Source organism: Passer domesticus, chromosome 9 (genome assembly GCF_036417665.1).
Source record: "Passer domesticus isolate bPasDom1 chromosome 9, bPasDom1.hap1, whole genome shotgun sequence".
NCBI classification, from domain to species: domain Eukaryota; kingdom Metazoa; phylum Chordata; class Aves; order Passeriformes; family Passeridae; genus Passer; species Passer domesticus.
In genome coordinates, this window is record NC_087482.1 from 42489233 (window position 1) to 42508592 (window position 19360).

Consider the following 19360-nt stretch of genomic DNA (forward strand, 5'->3'; position numbering starts at 1 on the left):
TCACTGCTCTTCGTGTACAAACACACAGGGAAAAGGAGGAATAAAAAATTTTTCTTTTCTTCCTCGCTTTTCGCAAGTTCCTGGCTATCATTCTGAAATGTAGATATTCCCATCATGCCTCGGTGTTTTTCAGCCCCATGATGCCCTCACTTTTGATTGTATAGATGAAGTTGAAGTGCACAGGGTATTTACTGATCCAGTTATCTTGTTCTGTGACAGGCAGAATCAATCAATCAAGGGGCCAGCTTTATGCTTACGTATTCCAGGCACATCTCCGCACTTCAGGATACGAGATCACAGTGTTATCCAGCCAAATTTGATCAACAAATGCAGTTCCCCTGTGCCACAGCAATCTCAGATGAAGATGTTATTATGTGGAACTGAGCAAAGTGATAAAGACAGTACAGAAAAGGGAGGAAAAGTCCAGCTGGACCTTTCTGACAGCCTCTATATACTACGACTGCAGCATCCCTTTTTCCAAGGCTAACAAAAATAGAACAATCCCAAGAAGCTGTTGCAAAATGCTTTCTGGCCACCCTGTATCTGTTGGTACTTAATGAAAGAAACGTTATGCCACAGAGTTTGCTAACATGTTTTTAAATGTTGGATAACAGATTACGCCCCTTGCCACTGTATTCATGGAGATATTTATAACACAGGGTCACACACTGCATTTTTCATTACTCTGTTGAGAACAAGCATATCATAACCTGAAAGTCCAAGAATGTATTTTAAAATCATAGCTGGCTTAAGCAACCTTTAAGGATTTTTATTTTAAATCCCAACTACAAAAAGATGTAGTTGAATGTGTAAATGTTGAAATCTGTCTCAAGGAGAGTTGACACAACGCTTTTATTTTGCCAATAGCTTTTCACTTTGCTATTGCCCTACAGTTTTTTTTTTTTTACATTATTTAATCCAAAATACCATCTTTTTGATTCTACCTTTCTTTGCATTTTAAATCTTTAATGGGAGCCTTTGGCAGTCCATGGGCACAATTATTAGATATCTGCTGAGAGAAATTGAAAAATTAATCATACTTTCCATTTTATATTTCGGTACTATACATAAAAATTATCTGGTCTTAAAGCTGCATTCTGTGGTCTGTCGATGTGCTCTCCCCAACATGGTAAATACTATGCAAGAATCCATGTATCTCACATGCAAATCTCTCCAGCTAAACAGATAAATGGAGAATGCCATGTTCTCTTTTCAAGTGCAAAATTTATTTCAGATCATTTTTCAATTAAAAGGCATCTGCTGCTATTTCTTCTGTTATGGACTGCCTAAAAAATCACTGTAAAAAGTACACTAGACTAATCATATGGATGATACTGAAGTTGTTTATTACCCTTTTATGGGCTTGGGTACTTAAATTACAGTTTTTCACAACTGTATGCAAAATGTGTAACATAATCTTTATGCAGTTTATTATAGAAACTGATATATGCATTAATCTGACCTTTGTCTAAATAGACCCTTAACCACAGGGAAAAAAATCCAAAGGCATCTATCAGCATGTGAGCAGTATCAAAACTGCTAAATCTATTAACTTTGTTTTCCTTTCACTATTATTAAACTGGAAAGCAAAATTCAGCTGGAAAATCATGCCATTTGGGTTCCCTTGTCATCATGTAGTAAGTATGAGAAATATATGTGGAATAGCCAAATGGCCAATAGACAAAACACCCACTCCAAGTGACGTACTGTTTTCCATACCACTCAGACAAAATCAAAACAACAGAGCTGTTGCAAACAAAAACAAAATAACATTTCCCATAAGCATTCCAGACAGAGAAAATTTACAGGAAAAGAAAGCTGGGAAAAGACCCAGAGTGATGTGAGTGTTTGTACCTCCAGCCATAAAACCCGCTTCTGGTCGAGCTGGTAAACAACAGTTTAACATTAAAAACACATAAAGGCTCACCATTGATTAATTGTCAAACTTTGGAGTTAAAGATTTACAGCTGCTGGTGCTGCTGCCTTGGGCCAGGGGGGTTGGATGCCCGACCCTCCTGCCCTGCACTGGGGTAGATGCAGCCAAGGAATTTCATTTCATTCAGAAAAGAACAGGATGCGGCATGGGGAAAAGCTCCAGTGCTAGAGCAAGGAGGGGAAAGTAAACAATCAGGTTGATTGCTTCAGAGCAGTGTGTTCTGCAGAGTTAAAAAAAAAAAAAAAGAAAAAAAAAGAAAAATAAAATCCAGCTTTTTTTTCTTTCCGGAAAGTCCTTCCAACTCTCAGTGCAGCCTGGCGGAATAACAACTTTAAAAAGTGAAGATGTCGCTTTTTTATAGCTGACTCACATTTATGTAACTTTGTTAATGCATCTGCTCCCTGGAAGTTACAGTATCTGTGTTCAGCTGCGATACCTGCCCATAAATCGTGGCAGCGCAGCGAATATCAACAGCTGCATTTTACTATTTCAGCCCGTCAGTTTACACTGTCTCCATCACGGCGAATTCCTGTCAGCTGCACTCTCGCTAACACAATTCCTATGTTTTGCCTGGCAGTAAATGGACGCTCCTGCCCCAGCATCATCTAAACAACTCTGTTAACATTTGCCCCCGAGCGTCTCTCTCTTTGTCCAGTCCCTGTCTTCTAACAGATGTCATCCAAGTCTAATCAAGCATAAAATGGTCATAAATATTTCTTTCTGGTAGATTTCACATTCGCATTTCATGCAGGGACATGATATTTTTCTGCTACCTCCAGGGAGTACCTAATGCAAAAACCAGTTACTTACATTCAAGGCTCATGTTCCTTTAGTAAAATGCAGCACATGTTCTCAGTTCAAAGACATAAAAAGGCGCAAGACTTTATCTTCTTTTGTTTAACTGCACCCTTTTTTTTTTAATAACGTGTGCCACAGCTTCCATCTAGGTATGACATTGTTCTTTGCTTACCAGGCAAACACACAACGCTGAATTTTAACCCTGCCACTCTCTCAAGCGCAAATATTTTTGAATTTCCTACTCCCATACCTTAATTATTGCACAAAAAATAGATTTTTTTTTCCTCAGCTGTTTCATTTGCCAAGCTATTTAAAGTATTCACATAAAAAAAGGCTCCTCACTATTTTGGTTCTTTTATGCAAAATTTTGCAACCTAGCTCATCTTCTTTCATTAAAAACAGTTAAATGATTCTAGGATACAAATTTAAGGCTCATGCCTATTTAACAGCTGATAATCACAAGATATAAGCAATTTCCAGTGCTTAAACTTTGAAACTATTTTCAAGATAATTAATTCTTCTTGATGTTAGAATCATCAGAAAAAATTATATTTACCCTTGGTAAACTTGGCAAATAATATGTCAGACTGGAAAATAAAACTAACCTTAGATTATTCATAAAGCCTTGCGTGTTATCATTTTTTCCCCTTTATGTTTGGCACAGCAGAAATGTGCCACAGCTATTTAAAGTGAACCACACAACACTTAAGGATATAGATCACAACAGTGAAGCTGTTTTTCCTCTTCCCTCTCCACTGAGCCTAATATTTGATTACTGTTAGTCAAATCAAGCTTTCAGGCAAATAATCTCCATTTCTTAAGTTAATGAGATGTGGTCATGTCGACAACAGCTTGCAGAAACTTTTAATTCCAATTCCTGCAGGCTGTGCTGGCCTCTTTTACAGCAACCACGGTATGAATGAGTCAAATTTGCCAAAATGGCTTATGTAGACAAGTGCACACTTTAAAGAGGCACTAATTAAAAATACCCACTGGTATCATAATTTAAATACCATGAAAATAAACTGTAAAAGTAGCTCAGCTACAATCTTATGACTTTCCTTAGAGCTCGTTTACTTTAACTAGATGATGTTTTATTGCAGATGTATTCCTAGCTAAAAACAATTTTACGTCTTGGAGGAATTCAAGATTTTGATATAATTAAACAATTTATGTTAATATTTGTTTCACATAAGCTATTAAGCAAGCCCCCCCAGAACAAGTGCTAATTGAGAAAGATGCAAAGAAGTAGACTGCTGAAGTAAGCAGCAAATTTATACTGTGGATTTACTGCTCTATCTGCAACTTCCCCCCTCATTACAGCCCTTTTTCTCCCTCTCACTCTGCTATAAGGCTCCCAGCTGTACTGAATCCCATTAAAACACTTTCCTTGGATGCTGTTATCTACTGCTTTCCTCAAAAAAGGAAGAAGAGGAGAAGGGAGATGAGAGGTGGAGCTTGGCATTATTCTCGATGCACTTCCCTGGCCACAACTTCTCCAAAATCCCTTTTGTCTTTCTAGTTTTTTTGGCAGGGAATGAGAGCAGCACAGCTGTAGTGTAACAAAAGCAGACGTGAGACCAAAAATAAAATAAAAAAAAGTTGGTGCTGAGAGGGTTAAACCTATTTAAGGGGTTAAATATGCAATTACCACTGACTAAAACCAGAGAGACATATAGATAAATAGAAGAAATGAAGTCCCCAGGTTCCATTCAGAAGCCTTCATCACATTACTACCAGACAGAAAACTCTTTAAGTACCATTTTCAGATGTTAAATCATTGTTCGTGCAGCACATATTCTCACTATTCCTGGGGGAACAATATCTGAAGACAGCGTGCTAACAAATGCAATCCAGTAAACAGGCATTTTTCCTCTTGTTGTTAGTACCTTTGTGTTCCAGCTCCCAGCTCTGTCATCCATGCCTTCTCTCTGCTTTGAAGTTAAAGTACTGAATGAGCGTTGTCATCTATTATCCAGAGTGTGCATGTAGATTATAAATAAGAAATAAAAGTGACTTTCAGTACACTGCTTTTGCATTAGCAAGTTGCCTTCTCTGTTACCTCCTCTGTCCTTCATACTTTGCTACCAACATTATATTAAAAATATGACTTTAAGTGTTTCTTCTAGAATGCTATAAAATATGTACACAGCAGAGACAAAAGTTTTACTGAAACAAACAAGTCCAGCAGTTTAACCAGGTTCATGAGTTCAGCTTCAACAGACTGTTTAACCCTTATCTGCAGATGTCCTTCAGGCCCCTGACACATTAATTGCATCCCCAGCTTCTTTTGCATGCACACTACTGAGCACAGAGCTATTAATTACACTGGAGTTTATTTACCGAAAGAACCTTTTCCACTATTGATCAATTATTTATTAATATTTTCTGGCGTAACGATTTTTTCATTTTAAGGCCACAAATAAACACTTTTCCTACAAGTAACAGCACTGACCTATTTCAACTACATCTGCTTGTTCCTGGTAAGCAAACTCATCTCCATGAACACGACTATGAGAGTTAGAAACATTTCTCCCATTGTTTTATCTGAAGGAAGATGTGAGCACAATGTGCACTTTAAGTGATCAATCCCTTTAATTTTCATAGAATCCTATCACAGAATCCTAGTATGGTTTGGGTTGGAAGATGATCTACTTCATACCCCACTATTAAGGGCAGGGACATCTTCCACTTCTCTCTGCTTTCAGCTGGCTTCAACAAGCATCACTTTGGGTGCCTTAATCCCCACATGCTGCCTAAATTATGGCATTTTAGGAAGGAAGGGAAAAGGTTTTTGAAGCCCTGAGGGGTTTAGGGCACCAAGGATATCAGTAGAGATCTTTGTCCTGGCCCTGCTCCAGTGGGGAGTGCCCTGGGCCACCTCTGGGCAGGGACACAGTGGTCTCAGGTCTCACACATCATCTGCCCAGATGTGCCCCTGCAAAACTTCTGGGGAAATCCAAGCAGAACCAAACCAAGCAGAGCCCAAAGCCACCACTGCATGACAAACTGGAACCATAGAATCATTTATGTTGGAAAAGACCTTTAGGATCATCAAGTCCAACTCCTGATTGCACTGCCAAATCACAAAGCCAGCTTCATAAAGAGTAAGCACAAGCCTGGGAAGAATACATTCTAAATAAATAATAACAACTCTTTTACACTTAATAAATTCCTTATTATTCAGTGGAACGTCCATTTTAGATGACCAAAAGCATACCCATACACCTAGTTCCCCTTCAATTCCATGTTCCGGTCAAAGCCTTGGCAGACAACTCCTCCACAATATTTGTGTTGTTTCAGATGAAGGGAGCACAAAAGACCTGAGGACCAAAGCTCCTCTGGAGAGAGAGAGAAAAGGCTGGCAGTGCCCTGGCTGCTACCTGCAAAACAATGGTATCAGCAAGATTTCCTGGAAATAAAGTCCCTTGGTGCAGCTCCCTGTCTCTGCAGTGACTTTTGGGGCAGAAGGGGAATTGCCTCTTGTCTCTTCTGGCTGGGCAGCAAGATTTGCAGTCCATTTGTGACTCAGAATGGTCTGGTCAGGTAAGGAATCTGCAGGGCAGGCACAGAGGAGCTCTGCTTCCCTTCATCCCTCCAGGTGTCCTGGATCTTTCTTCCTTTCATCCTTTTGGATAAACAATAATGATATAAGGAGGTTCAAGCACAGTCCAGTGTTTTTCACTTGGACATATGGGAGCCAGTCCTTTTATAAAATGGTTCAAGTTCCTGTAAAGACTGGGGCAATCCAGTAATGATTTTCAAGGCTATCATAGAATATGCTGAATTGGAAGAGACCCATGAGGATCTCCAATTCCTGGCCCTGCACAGAACACCCCAAAAAACCCACCATGTGCCTGTCACCTACTGCCTGTCTGGAACAACACCCAGAAAAAAATGAGATGGAGAAAAACAGAGTAGAAGAAGAGGCACTCCTTCCCTCCATCAGGACAAGATGGAAATGTGATGGTGCCTAACACTCTTTCATTGGCAGACAGCACATCTGCAGGCAGCTCAAACAGCCTGGAGAGCCCCACTGTCCTTCCCTTAGGTAAGGCAGCAATGGAATCTTTGGATGCATATGGAGTATCAGAAACCCCATGTAAATGTGAAGGGCATGCTGGTGCCAGCCATGCTCAGGAGCCCCTCCAGCTCTGGGAAAGCACCACATGCAGGACCTGACTGTGCTTTACCGTGGGGAAAGAGGCAGCCCTTGTGTCCTTGACATTCACTGCAGGATGCCTGTCAAACATATGAGAACCTGAAGGGGTATTTTTTCCCTTCTAGGGGCCAGTTTTCCATCCAGCTCCTGCTCACAGGAATGAACAAACTGAGCCCCAGCCTGGCTCCCTTACTCAGCAAGTTCATGTCTTGCCCAAGATGACTAACAGGTAAATACTCCCAGGTTTCACGAGTTCATTTAACAAAAGCTCTACCTCCCCAGCACAAGGGGATCAGCTCCTAGAGACAAGATGAGAGGAGGTGAAAAGCTGGTCTTAGGAAACATGAGATCAGGTACAAAAGGGATTCTTTGCTGTCAAAGCATAATATGTCAGCTTGTGATAAACCTGAATTGCTTCATATACCAAGGATCACTAGACATTAGCTGCTTTTTATACGGCAATATGGTGCAGAGGTTTCAGACAGAATATTGTTTTATGTTGATCATGATAAAACTCTCTGTAGCTTTGATAAAGCCTGCACAAGCTTTTCATTCAAACTAATGAGTGATACTGGCTGTTGGATGCCGAGGCACGCTCTTGATGCTTTCCAATGGTTCAACTCGGAACCAGGAATCAATTCAGCCTGGATAAGCAAGAGTGTTACTCATCTAAGGGCTTTTGAATGATGATCCTGTTCCCTGTGCTTTCCCCAGGTACATCTGCAAAGGCACAGTGACAAAGGGAGCACCACATGTTGGCAAAGCACATCTCTTACCCGGGGATCTCCTGGGTGCAGCCCGCTCTGAAGGAACAGTTGGCTCACTCTGTAATCAGCCATCAAACAGCCCCAGCCCAATGGGCGATTCACTTAGCACAGGCCTTGCGCTGCTCTGCTTTCCAACATCTGTTTCAATGCTTGTCATCTCCCTGCTTTAAACAAATGCACTGCAGATGTCTTGTCTTGTGGACGACAGGGACTTGGCAGAGACAGGAACAGAGGCCTCCAAATGACAGAGGCGTGGCTAAGGCAGTTACTGGGGGTTCCGGATGGACTCTGTGCACTGAACATGGAATGGGATTTTCACTCACACCCCCATCCCATGTCCCCCTTTGAAGCTCCTGTTTTCTTCTTCAGATTTAACGGAGTGATGAAGGACTGTGAGTGGGATGGAGACTGAAGAGCAGCCTCCTCAGAAACATGTGTTTTGTGTTTTCTCAAAATCATTATTGACATATACAATTAAACGGGAAAACACAACAATTGGCTCATCATTTGTTCCAAGGACAACCTGATACAAGACTGGACATGGAGAGAAGTTGGGGTTTTTTCTCATCCAACCCAAGACATTCTGTGATTCCATTATAAGACTTTTGGTCAGGCACTGGGGAAAAAGTTCCTAATGGAGAGTTGAGCACCAAAAGACCTGGGCAGAACTGAAAGCTCCGCTGACAGGCTGCTGAGACACAGATCAGGCAGACTCAGCAGTGTCAAAGACACACTCAACTCCAGCCTTTGGTCCACATGGAAAGACGGGAAAAAAAGTCTATTTTTCCAAAACACACAAAGAAAAACATTAACACTAGAGAGGAGTTCACAGCAAACCTGGGCTGGGGGGCTGCCCTATCCTGAGCATGGCTGCAGCCCAGCCAGGCCATGAGCCAGCACTGGAGAAGTTCCTACCTCCATGACCTTGGAAGGATCCCCAAACGTGAACACGGCACGCGCTTCCCTGCCCCAGGGAGAGGCACATATTTTTGCTCACAGTTTATGAATCTTTGACGTACAGTCCCTATGACACAGCCTTGGAAGGCCATATCTTTTATTTATTATGCCTAGCAATTGTCCTTGCAACCAATTATGAAAAAAAGCAGGTGGTCAACAGAAACTCTGCAAAATAAAACCCCTCAGCAAAGCAAACACCGTACCTTTCAGAGCAAGAAAAAATACTGTAAACAGAGCTAATCACTGTTAAACCCTTATAATCCAGTCCTTGCCCAAGTTAAGAGACTGAAACCAACAGTAAAACACTTCAAAAAGCATTAATCGGAGGAATTGGTGAATCATTTCTCAAGGAAAAGGAGTCAGAACTATTTTAAACTCTGAACACTCACTGTGTTGTGAAAAGGGGCTGAGACCTATCCTGCCAGACTGGACTAAGGGACAAGAGTCCCCCACCACCTGCTGGGATGGCTGCTCCAGGAACAGCTGCTCCAGGGACCTGGGGAAGGGCTGCCAATATGGGCTTCACCCCAGTAGTCATAAAGGAAGATGTGTGGAACAGCAAAGAGCCCACTTTTAGCTCCTCCATAAAACAGCTACAGTTACCAGCATTCCCTGCTCCTTCTTGAGTATTATATTCAATAATATTAATAGGCTCATATTTACCGTATCTTAAAAGCTAACAATCCCATTGCCAGCGCTAATTAAAAAGACAAGAAGCAGAAAAGAAGCAGTGGATTATTTCTTCAATATGGATTCACGCCTAGATTTAATAAAACCTGCTTTAGTGTTATAACCTTACATTTGTTTCAAGAACACTATAAAAGATAAGTCTGCTTTTTGTTGTTTATTGACTTGGAGGGTTTTCTTTCAGATCTGTAATAGAGCATTACAGCCATGGGAAGGCAAAGAAGGAGACTTTTTTCCCTGAACGAAACAACTGCTTTTGCTACCCAAATACCATGTCTGGGATGAAGAAAGCAGCACAGCTATTGAGAGAGAAGAACAGGCACTAAATTAAAGCACTGGGGAGGTTTAGGTGTACCAAACCCTCTCTGTGACCTTACAGAAAGCACTTTACCTACAGCTACAAGTGAATGCCACAGCCAGCTGTTGCAGAGGAGAGACTTTGGGGGTTCTACCAGACACAGAGCACCCCTGTCCCAAACACAGAGCTCCCACACCTGCACACTCAGCACACTGGATGCTTTCAACTTTAGCTTTCCAACAAAATCCAGAGCAGTTGCTTTCCACACACACCTGTCCATCCTGCTCTGAGCCTGAAGAAGAGGGATGACATAGGAGAGCAGGTATGCAATGCAACACAACAAAGTCAAGATAAACTGCAGCCACTCTCCCCAAAACCAGAGCTATTCCTAGGTGAGCTCATCTGCAGATCAAGTTTCTCATTAAGCAGAGGCCAGAAGAATTCTCCTGGAGACTGCTGAGGCTGGACGGGGAGGATCTGAAAACTCCAAATGCTTTCTTATCCATGAGAAAAACTATGTTCCATCTTGTTTCTAATTTTTGCAGCAAGATGCTGGGCCCCACTACTTCTAACAAGTTCCATTCTCCTTCCCTGTGCCTGTCTGACCTTTCTCCTTCAGTGAATCACTTAATTATGTGGAAACAGAAATACAAAACGGTGATGGTTTAAGAACACAAATGCTCCAGCTTCATCCGTGAGAGAGAAGCCAAATCCTCCCAAAGTTGTGGGTCTGCTGCTGATTCAGGATGCCAGAAGGTACTAGGGAAGATCCACCCTCTGCCCACACAGTCCTTGGGAACAGCTAGGGACCTTACTCTATTTCTGCACGTATCTCACTGATTACTGGAAAAAGGAGGAAAAAAGCAAGAATGTCAGACAGTCAGTGGTCTTACAACATTTCACTGGTGTTGCAGTTCTTTCCTGGCAGACGTTTTTCAGTATTGGTGATAATAACAAGGAAATTTTAAGGAAAACTTGATTTGAGCACGCCAACAGCAACCACATTCTTTCAGCTTGTGATCACTCTAGCTCAAATAGACAAGATTTTTTTCCCCCTCCCTTCCTGCACTTAATTTCCAGGTAGAGTTTGTTAAAGCCTGAAATCCCACCTGAACTTTGAAAAGTCTTAAAAAAAAAAAGAAAGAAAAAAAAAAAAAAGAAGAAAAAAGACCCATACACAAATATTTGGCTAAGTGACCCATAGCAAATTGCGTAATGCCAGTTAAAAGTTGTGTTTTCTAAGTATCAGCCCCAGAGGTTTTATCTGAAATAAAATCCTGATTACTTCAGATTCTGGAGGCAAACTGTGACCTTGCTCTGCATCTCCAAATTTGAAACATTTGTGGTGTGCCCCTCGATAACGATGCCTCTTGCTAGAAAGGAACTAAATCCTTTCAAAAAACTTGCTTATTCTATTTCATAAGGTAAGAAGGCCCCTAAAGTCCATATAAGAATTAGTTCAGCCTTGAAGCTTGATCAAAAGAGGTCACCTAAACTTGGAACTGCAGTGCTCTACCAAGCAGAAATGACCCATCTCCAGGCATGCAGCTGCATGCCCAGCGATGTTTCTGTCTGTAACCATCCCAGTCCTCAATCCTGTGGTCATTAAATGAGAACCAGTATTAGGTCAGCACACAGAACACAAGGAATTATATCCATTTCTTGCATCCTTCTCTTTGGTTTGCCTGGGAACACGCTCTGAGAGCTGGGGGCAAAGGGGAGAACTGCACTGATGAGTTTTACAACACATTGTCAGAGAGATTAAATAGCCCAACTCTCCTCAACCTTCACTTCATCAGCCCTACTTTCAGTAGCCTGAAAAAAAAAAAGGAAAAAAACCCCAAAACAAAACAAAAAGCAAACAAAAACCCATAAAAGAAAAAGAAGAAATATGATTCAAAATAAATTGAAAAGCCCAACTTGTAATAAACCTGGCACTTGCCCCAGGCTTCAGGGATGTCTGAGACTATACACTCCACAGACACAATCTGTAGTTTTTATAGGGGAAAAAGAGATATATTTGCACTATTTAAAACAGGTTGCAAATATAGTTTATGTTTTGAAAATGTGGGGAGCACGGCTAACAAAATACAGAATGCAGCAACAAAACAAGCAACACTATCCTACAAAACTGTCATTATATAATGTCACTGTTTACACTAAGCCTCCAGAAGATACCTTCTGTTAATTTTTTTTTAATTAATGGGGTGCTATGCAGTTAAATAAACTCATGAAGAGCATTCACAACTTCTGCATTTTTACTTCATATCCCAATCTTTATTTACAACATCACTGTTATAAATTACAACAGTACTGTTAACATTCTTCTCACTTGCTGAGATACCCAGTGGAGCTCCCCTGAACATAATGCAGGAAACCATGGCATTTGATTCTGTTCTTATTTAAATGTTTTTAAGTCAGAAAAAACTCCACTGAAATCAGGGGCTACGCTACTGAAAACAGCTGCAATTCCACTGCTGCTCCTCAGGCTCTGCCAAACAATCTCCCTGCATGCAGCATGTCTCCAAATAAAGTTAAATTACTTCTAAAATATCAGCAATCCATGCAACTTCTTATTAGTGTGAAATTACTTAAGCCTTAATTCAGCAAGGTACTTAAGCACATTCCTAATTTTACAGGCATGAGACGTAGCAGTGACCTTAATCAGACCAGTCATGCACTTACATTTAGGCACATGCTTAAGCATCTTGCAACTTTAAAAGCCACTATGAGGAGCAGTTCCCTGTGAATTAAAAGGCTGCTTTACACCTTCATAGGTACACTACCAGTTTGAGATATATATATATATATATGTATGTATTTGCTACAAATAAGTGGTTGTACCACTTATAAAACAACCCTTAAAGTATGAAGATCAGTGGAGGAGGAACAGTCTTTAATAATCTGAATAACATCAATCACTTGAAACAGACTTTTAATTCATATCTGATGCTTGCTGGAAGCCTTTTGCAGTGTATACACGTGCTGGCTAACAGCTTTAAAGCATTCCTTTGCAGACTTTCCCTAAACAGCACTCCTGACTGTGGAACTTTACTGCTTATGAGTAAGCATAAGCAAATATAAGGGGAGAGTGCACACCTACGAAAACAGCTGGGAACAAACACACCACTGCTGAATTTTCACAGAGATGCAAGGCTAAAAATCAACCCAACACACATATTTCAGAAGCTCCATCCCTTCAAAGAGCCCACAGAAACCTAAACGATTACTGCCTGATCCTAATTTACCAGGTGAAGTAAAAGCAGCTATTGTAAAACAATAAATAAATACAGAAATAGACATGGACAGCCTACAGAGGACTTCTGGATTTGGATGTGCACATAACCCAGGTGACTACATGTCTAAGGACCCAGCTTCTGCATGTCCATGCTTGTACCTGCACACACAACAGCAGAGCTCTGGGTGCCAATGTCAAGGTCCTCTGAGGACTCAGGTTTATGCAGTTATTTATCAAAGACCTCAGAAGCAAAATAAAACAAAACCAAGACAAAGAGAAAACAATAATCTCAGCAAGTGCAACTAAGCAGTAGTTTCCCCTTACCCTTCAACAGTTAGAGAAAATTTAGGGCTTGTTGGTGTCAATAAGTAGTTATAACAAAGACATTAGCAATAGAGAGGATAGAGAATGCTGCATGAATGTTCTCAGCATGGTTCATTGACAACTGATCTAAAAATTGAATTATTAAGGAAAAAAATCATTGATTCTAAAACCCAGGCAAGGTAGCCAGCCTATGTTAAAACTTATTTAATTTTTCCAGCACTGCTTCATTCCTAAGCTCGCAGAGCCACAGCTTTTCCATTGAAAAGCAAAAGACATTTTACGCACAATTTTCCCTCTACTAGAAAGAGGTATATTGTGCCCTTCAGTGAACATAAAATTGATATTATCGTCTCTTAGTTTATATCTCACTACTTAACCTTCAGATTAAAAGTTATTAGATTTGAATGACTAAAAAGACATCATGTCACCTTCCGTTCAATGCTGGGAGATGGCAGAACTTGGGGGAAAAGTCTGAATGTTAAAAAACACAAAGTTACTGGAAGCATAAAGTTGCTTTTCACAATCTCTGATGAAACAGCAGAAGCTCTACAAATGCAGTCATCTTTTCACCGTGTTGTAATCTTCAATTATGAAGGTAGTACAATACAAAATCAGACACAATCCAATAGCCTGCATGGAGTTTAATCTATACTTTCAAATGGCTCCTTCAATAGCAACAGCAGTTTAATAATTAGGCTTTATGTCTCTTTGGACAAAATGACTCAACACAGACGCTCCCTTAAAGTCTAACAAACAATTTTGGTCTAACCCAGTTATGTCAATATGAAACAAAGACTTTATCTTGGATCTAATTTAGCAGTTTTGCTGTACAGAGATAAGTCCACATCATGATCAATGGGACTGTAAAACTCCTGATGTGGTCTAAAACCTCTCCTCACAGGTTTGCAAAATACCTGAAACTCACCAATTCAGAAAAAAAAAAAGGCAAAAAAAAAAGGCATTTCTTTCATTTACACTGCGATATATTCAGATTCCTTTCTAGTCAAATTTTCTTTTTGATCTGCCCAATTAATACAGCCTCTCAACAATACACCAAATCCCCCATTTCACGTACATTTTCCTTGTCTTTGAACATGAACAAAATCTGAAGAACCCACATATTCCCTCTGGAGTTCGATTCCCTCAATCTAACACTTCACATCTCAACATTTCATGAAACAACCTCTGCCAAAGGGCCCAGCTAAGGCATCTTCACACGGACACCACAAACAGCCCAACTGCAGGCACTGACTTGGGCACAGACCAGAATCTAGTCCAAATTTCTTATGTCTATCAGGCCTTATTTTATATATTAACAAAATTTTATTTTTCACTTGCAGACATTTACTGGAATAAAAGCACCAAACAGGATATATCGGGAAAACCCCCTTCTTTCCTTACTTGGTGGACACATGGCAAAACTAGTATTTATCTAAATTCTTCAGAAAGCTTGAAGTGACACTTCATAATTACAGTATAGTACAGCTCAAAGACGAAGTGAGGAAAAGAAACTTCCCCACAATTCTTTACATAAACCTCCTCCTCCTTTCTCCACATACCAGTTGCGTTTGTATTTCTGTTCCAGTTTGTCATAAACACGGCCACCTTGTAACCCTTTTTATCAAGCAATCTATGCACTACCTAAAAGTACACTACACTCCATCAGACAAGCTATAGGTTTACATTATCCAAACATTCCGATTCTGCCTGCTCAGCGCAGCTTGTCAATAAATGCAAGCAATTGCAAAACAGCAGTGTGTGTTTTTTTCCTTAAGAGAACACTGATAGGAGCCTGCCAGTTGTGCAAAATAAACCCTTTGCAATCTCTGCAGCTAATCTGTCAACAAATTACTATTAAAGTCATACCTCCTCAAAGTTCAAAAGCTTTCTGGATTAGACAAAGATACTGAGTTTTATACTCGTGGGGCAGTACTTGAAGTTACAGTATCAAAGTGGATCCGGCTATTGATGTGGAGAGGTTTGTATTTCTGCCACTATGCAACACAGCACTTGGTGTCTTGCTGCTCTGCATCAGGATTCAACTTTGTAATCATTCTCTTTGTTCAATTCATAGTCTTGTTTCACTGCTAATAACGTGAAGAACACTTTAATGAATAGTCCTGAGGATAAAAATAAAATGCAATAAATAATATTTATTTTATAAGCTTTAAAAAAACAAAAAAGAACTGTCTAGGACTGAGGCATCAAACCTTCTATTTGAGTAGATGTCAGAAACCACTGAAGCAACTACAGCTGTGATCATGAACATTAAAAGGCAGTTTGTCCCTGTGAGTCTTTATTTATAACTGCTTGGTAGGCAGGAGTCACCCCATCATTACATCCCTTCTGCCCAAGCTTCCCTCACCCAGCCTGACCTTCAGCTTGTGGGTCACTCCAATACCCATTCTACACCTCCCAGATGTTTTTCATGATGCCTCAGAGCCAAGAGATGTTGCCAGACTCTGCCTGGTACTCTGCTCCCAGGTTTTCTGTTCTGTCTCTTGGTGCTGTCTCCGTGGGCACTCTGGAACAAAGCTCCTGAGCCTCACAACCTGACCCCACACCAAACCCCAGCTTCATCTCTTTAGGAAGTACAATGATCCAGGTAACCTTCACGCTTGCCCCAGACTTTACAAGCAGGTCACCAACCCCCTGCCCATTCCACCACATCCTGACAATCATTGCCATGAGATGCTGACCTCTGGCACCCATGGGGTCAGCAGCAGTGGGAAGGCCACCTCTCCCACCCCCAGCAGGTGCCAAAATATGAGAAAAGTTTCTCTTTCCCATATACTTTGTTTTTCAGGGTGACTTCTATATGTATTTCCACTTTTACTCAACTCTTCCACAGACACAGCGTCCCTGAAGAGTCGCTTGCATTGCTTTGCCTTTCTTACTTCACCGACATAAACATCAGTTGGAGTTACTTGGCTTTATTATAAATAGCAGAACTCATCCCCACATTTGCTACTCCCAGCTTAACAGTACATTTTATGGGATTGCTAATGCTAAAATAATTGAGCATCACATCACTCTCTGTCTCCTCGCATGGCAGAATCACCCTAACATGACATGGGAAGCATAAAACTTGTCCTACAAGTCCTCCCTGTAGTCACAGAAAGAGTGATCACACCATTCACTTCTCCTGCAAACATATGAACATCTGTGGTGCTCCATATTTTTCCATGGTAAAATATTTACAAGTCTGCAAACCCATTAAAGCTTCCTAAAAAAACCCTCAAGTATTTCTGTTTTCCTCTCTCATACTAACAAAGCTATTAGTCCTAATCAATTCATAAATGTCACCAAAAATGTGACCCTAAATTCAGCACAGATGCTTTCACAAGCCATTGTACACGCAGGTTTCACTGTTCTGCCACGCTCATCAGGGGAACACACAACTAACCACAGCAGCAAAGCTCAAACTACCCACCACTGATTTTTTTTTTTCCAGACAAAACAAGTGCCAGGTGGCAAAATGAAAAGATTTGAATGAAATGCTCTTAAGAAATAGCTGTTTAATTCAGAACTCATTCATTTGTATTGAAGGAGTGTTTTGTAGAACGCATTCTGTTAAGTGACCTGAGAGCATATGTTGTATACGGAGAAACATCTAAACATTATGCTCCATGTTGTATGTGTATCTGTAAATGCTTGCATTAGCTGTCTGAAAACAACGGGGTTTTCTTCTTTTCAGTGTTTAAAAATGTTTTCCAAACACCAAGGTTGATATTTTTATGCTAGCTCTGATTACCCTCTTATTGTTATCAGGATTGGGTTTGTTGGTCGTTTTTTTATTTAATAACTGTTTTAAACTTTGCAATCAACTTGCTTTATAAGAGATAAACTCCATGGAGAAGTTAGTCATCAAAACCAATTAACAGCAGAATTCAAACACAGAACATAAAGGTCTTTGAAGAACTTGGAGAAAAGCAAGATCCCCAACCACATTCACTGTACTGGCAGAGGATAAATAAACTCTAAGCTAAAATCAGAGCTGTGTGAAAGCAGTCCCAAGCCTGGCAATCCCATCCCCAGCCCTGAGCACTCAGGTCTGTGCCGGGCACTGTTTGGGGAAGGCTGCAGGACTGGGAATGAAGGGTGCCACTCCTCAACTGACTGATTGGGTGGCTGAATGACACCAGCCATTACATGCGGGGTGACAACATTATCTGAGACATCCTGAGCTCTTGGGATGGCTACCAGCCTCAGGATGGCTGGCACAGGGTTAGATTGTGGTGGAGGAGCATAGGTCTGAGCCATTCTGGTCCACGGTGTGCACATGTCTGCATGATCCCCCCTCCCTGTTTCTCCCTGCACAAAGCCTCACTGGAAAATTCCATAGTGCTCCTATGGAAAACACAGTGTAATTAACTCATTTTGATACTAAGCCTTTTTTAAGATGAGACCTTTGTGTTGAACATATTTTACTCCTCTTCTACTGTCCTATATTAATCAAAGCTGTAACCCCTGTTGTCTTTGCACTACGAATCAGAATGTGCCCCTGGCAAAGAATGAGGGAAAAGTCAACAGGAATTAAGTTTCAGTGCAACTGTTTACTCAACTGTGGCCTGCAGTTATTGAAATTTTATCCATGGTTTTGTGTGACTACTGCAGTAATGAATTCAGCATGGCTGTGATTTTCTCACTGATGGTATTCTCACTTCAAGTAAAAACCTGTAGGACGAAATGATTGAAACAACCAAAGTCTTTGCATTTAGTATCATCCATTTTTCTGACTTGTTTAATTATGGCAGCTTTCTGTCTTAGGTTGGCAAATGGGGTGCCCCGCTCCTCCTCAAGCCTTCACTTTGCTTTGTTTTTGAGCACATGTTTTTTTCTTTTCCACAACAACCTGCTAAAAAGATCACTGTACACTTAGGGGAGTCTTAACCAGCTGCCAATCGCTTATTTAAAAGGTTTTAAGAATCCTTATTGCATTAGAGAAAGTGAGGGTTAGGCGTGAGTGTATTCACCATGGCTCTGCTGCAGCCTTTGTTCCCAAACACATTAATGATACATGCCCAGCACTTTGGTGTAAAATTTCCTCAGAGGGCCTCAGAATTTTATCAGGGAAAAGAAAAAGCCAAACTGTATTATGCGGATAATTTACACTGGTGAATTTGGTCACTTCCCAGAAAATACACTAATTAAAATACCAAGGCAAAACACACTATTTGGTTCTGATTCTTCTGAGTTGAGGAACACTGACATGGATGTATTTATTTATTTATTCTGACATTTTGCGCAGCAGATACCTCTGCAGCCTTCCTCACTAATAGAAAACATTCTGTTGATAGAGGTTGCTAGGTTATATTAAAATTTGTTGCAAAAACAAAACTTAACGTTAGCGTATTTTCCACCCAGTGACATATTTTGGAAACCAGTTATTTGTATACAGCAGTTCACCCAATCGCTGCCACCAGACTCAACACATTCAGGCAACGGAAGCAAGCCCTGATCTTCGGGTGTTTCCAGGGAATGATTACAAAAAGGAGCCCCGGAAGAGAAGTCCAAGGTTTCCCTTTACACCAACGACTGACTGCAATCCCCTACGGGCAAAAACCACACAGAATGTCACAGGCAAGCCCTAAAAGCATCCTCTTCCTGGCAAGTACAAAGAGCTTGGGAGTGGGGGGGTTAAATGCTTCATGCTTTTCATGTAGGTAGGAAACTTGTAATGCATCTTACAGTACCTGCTGTTGCTGGAGATGTGCTAAATCTGCAGCCCCAATTTCAACGGAAGGTGTCTCGCCGTTTGATCTCACTTCCCGCAGGCTGCACTCTAGTAAATGGTTGCCACCGCTCGCTCCATTCTGAATGGCTGAACCGTTACTTTTTGTCTCAGTCCCAGATTCTTGCATCATGACTCAAAAACCTGAAATAATTTAGGGGAGGGGAGGGGGAAAAAAAAAAAAAAAAAGCAGCTGTTAAAACAGTTGCTGTATATAAGGAGACATGCCCTGTTTTAAATCCTGCCAAAACTGTAAACATATGTCATTTTCCTTCTTACGATTTATCTTTCATTAATGGTTCATGCTACTAGTTTATGTTTATTTATCCGTTGGTACAGCTATAATTTTAGTAAGTTAGTTCTCTTCTAAATATAGTATTATTTGCTCAACATCTTTTTTCCCTTAGAGAAAAAAAAATATTTTTGAACGAACACACAGAATCCATAATTAAATTTCTC

At 40.7% G+C, this 19360-nt stretch overlaps 1 protein-coding gene across 22 annotated transcripts in view; it reads right to left on the reverse strand.

The window, feature by feature from the left end:
* The window catches only part of FOXP1 (forkhead box P1), a 377944-nt gene that overhangs the window by 143807 nt on the left and 214777 nt on the right, over window positions 1-19360 (reverse strand). For all 22 annotated transcript variants that reach the window (XM_064433062.1, XM_064433035.1, XM_064433036.1 and 19 more), the window contains one exon: window positions 18864-19045. In XM_064433062.1, coding sequence (XP_064289132.1) covers window positions 18864-19034 — 171 coding nt within the window. In that variant the 5' untranslated portion in view covers window positions 19035-19045. The remainder of the gene's footprint in view (window positions 1-18863; window positions 19046-19360) is intronic.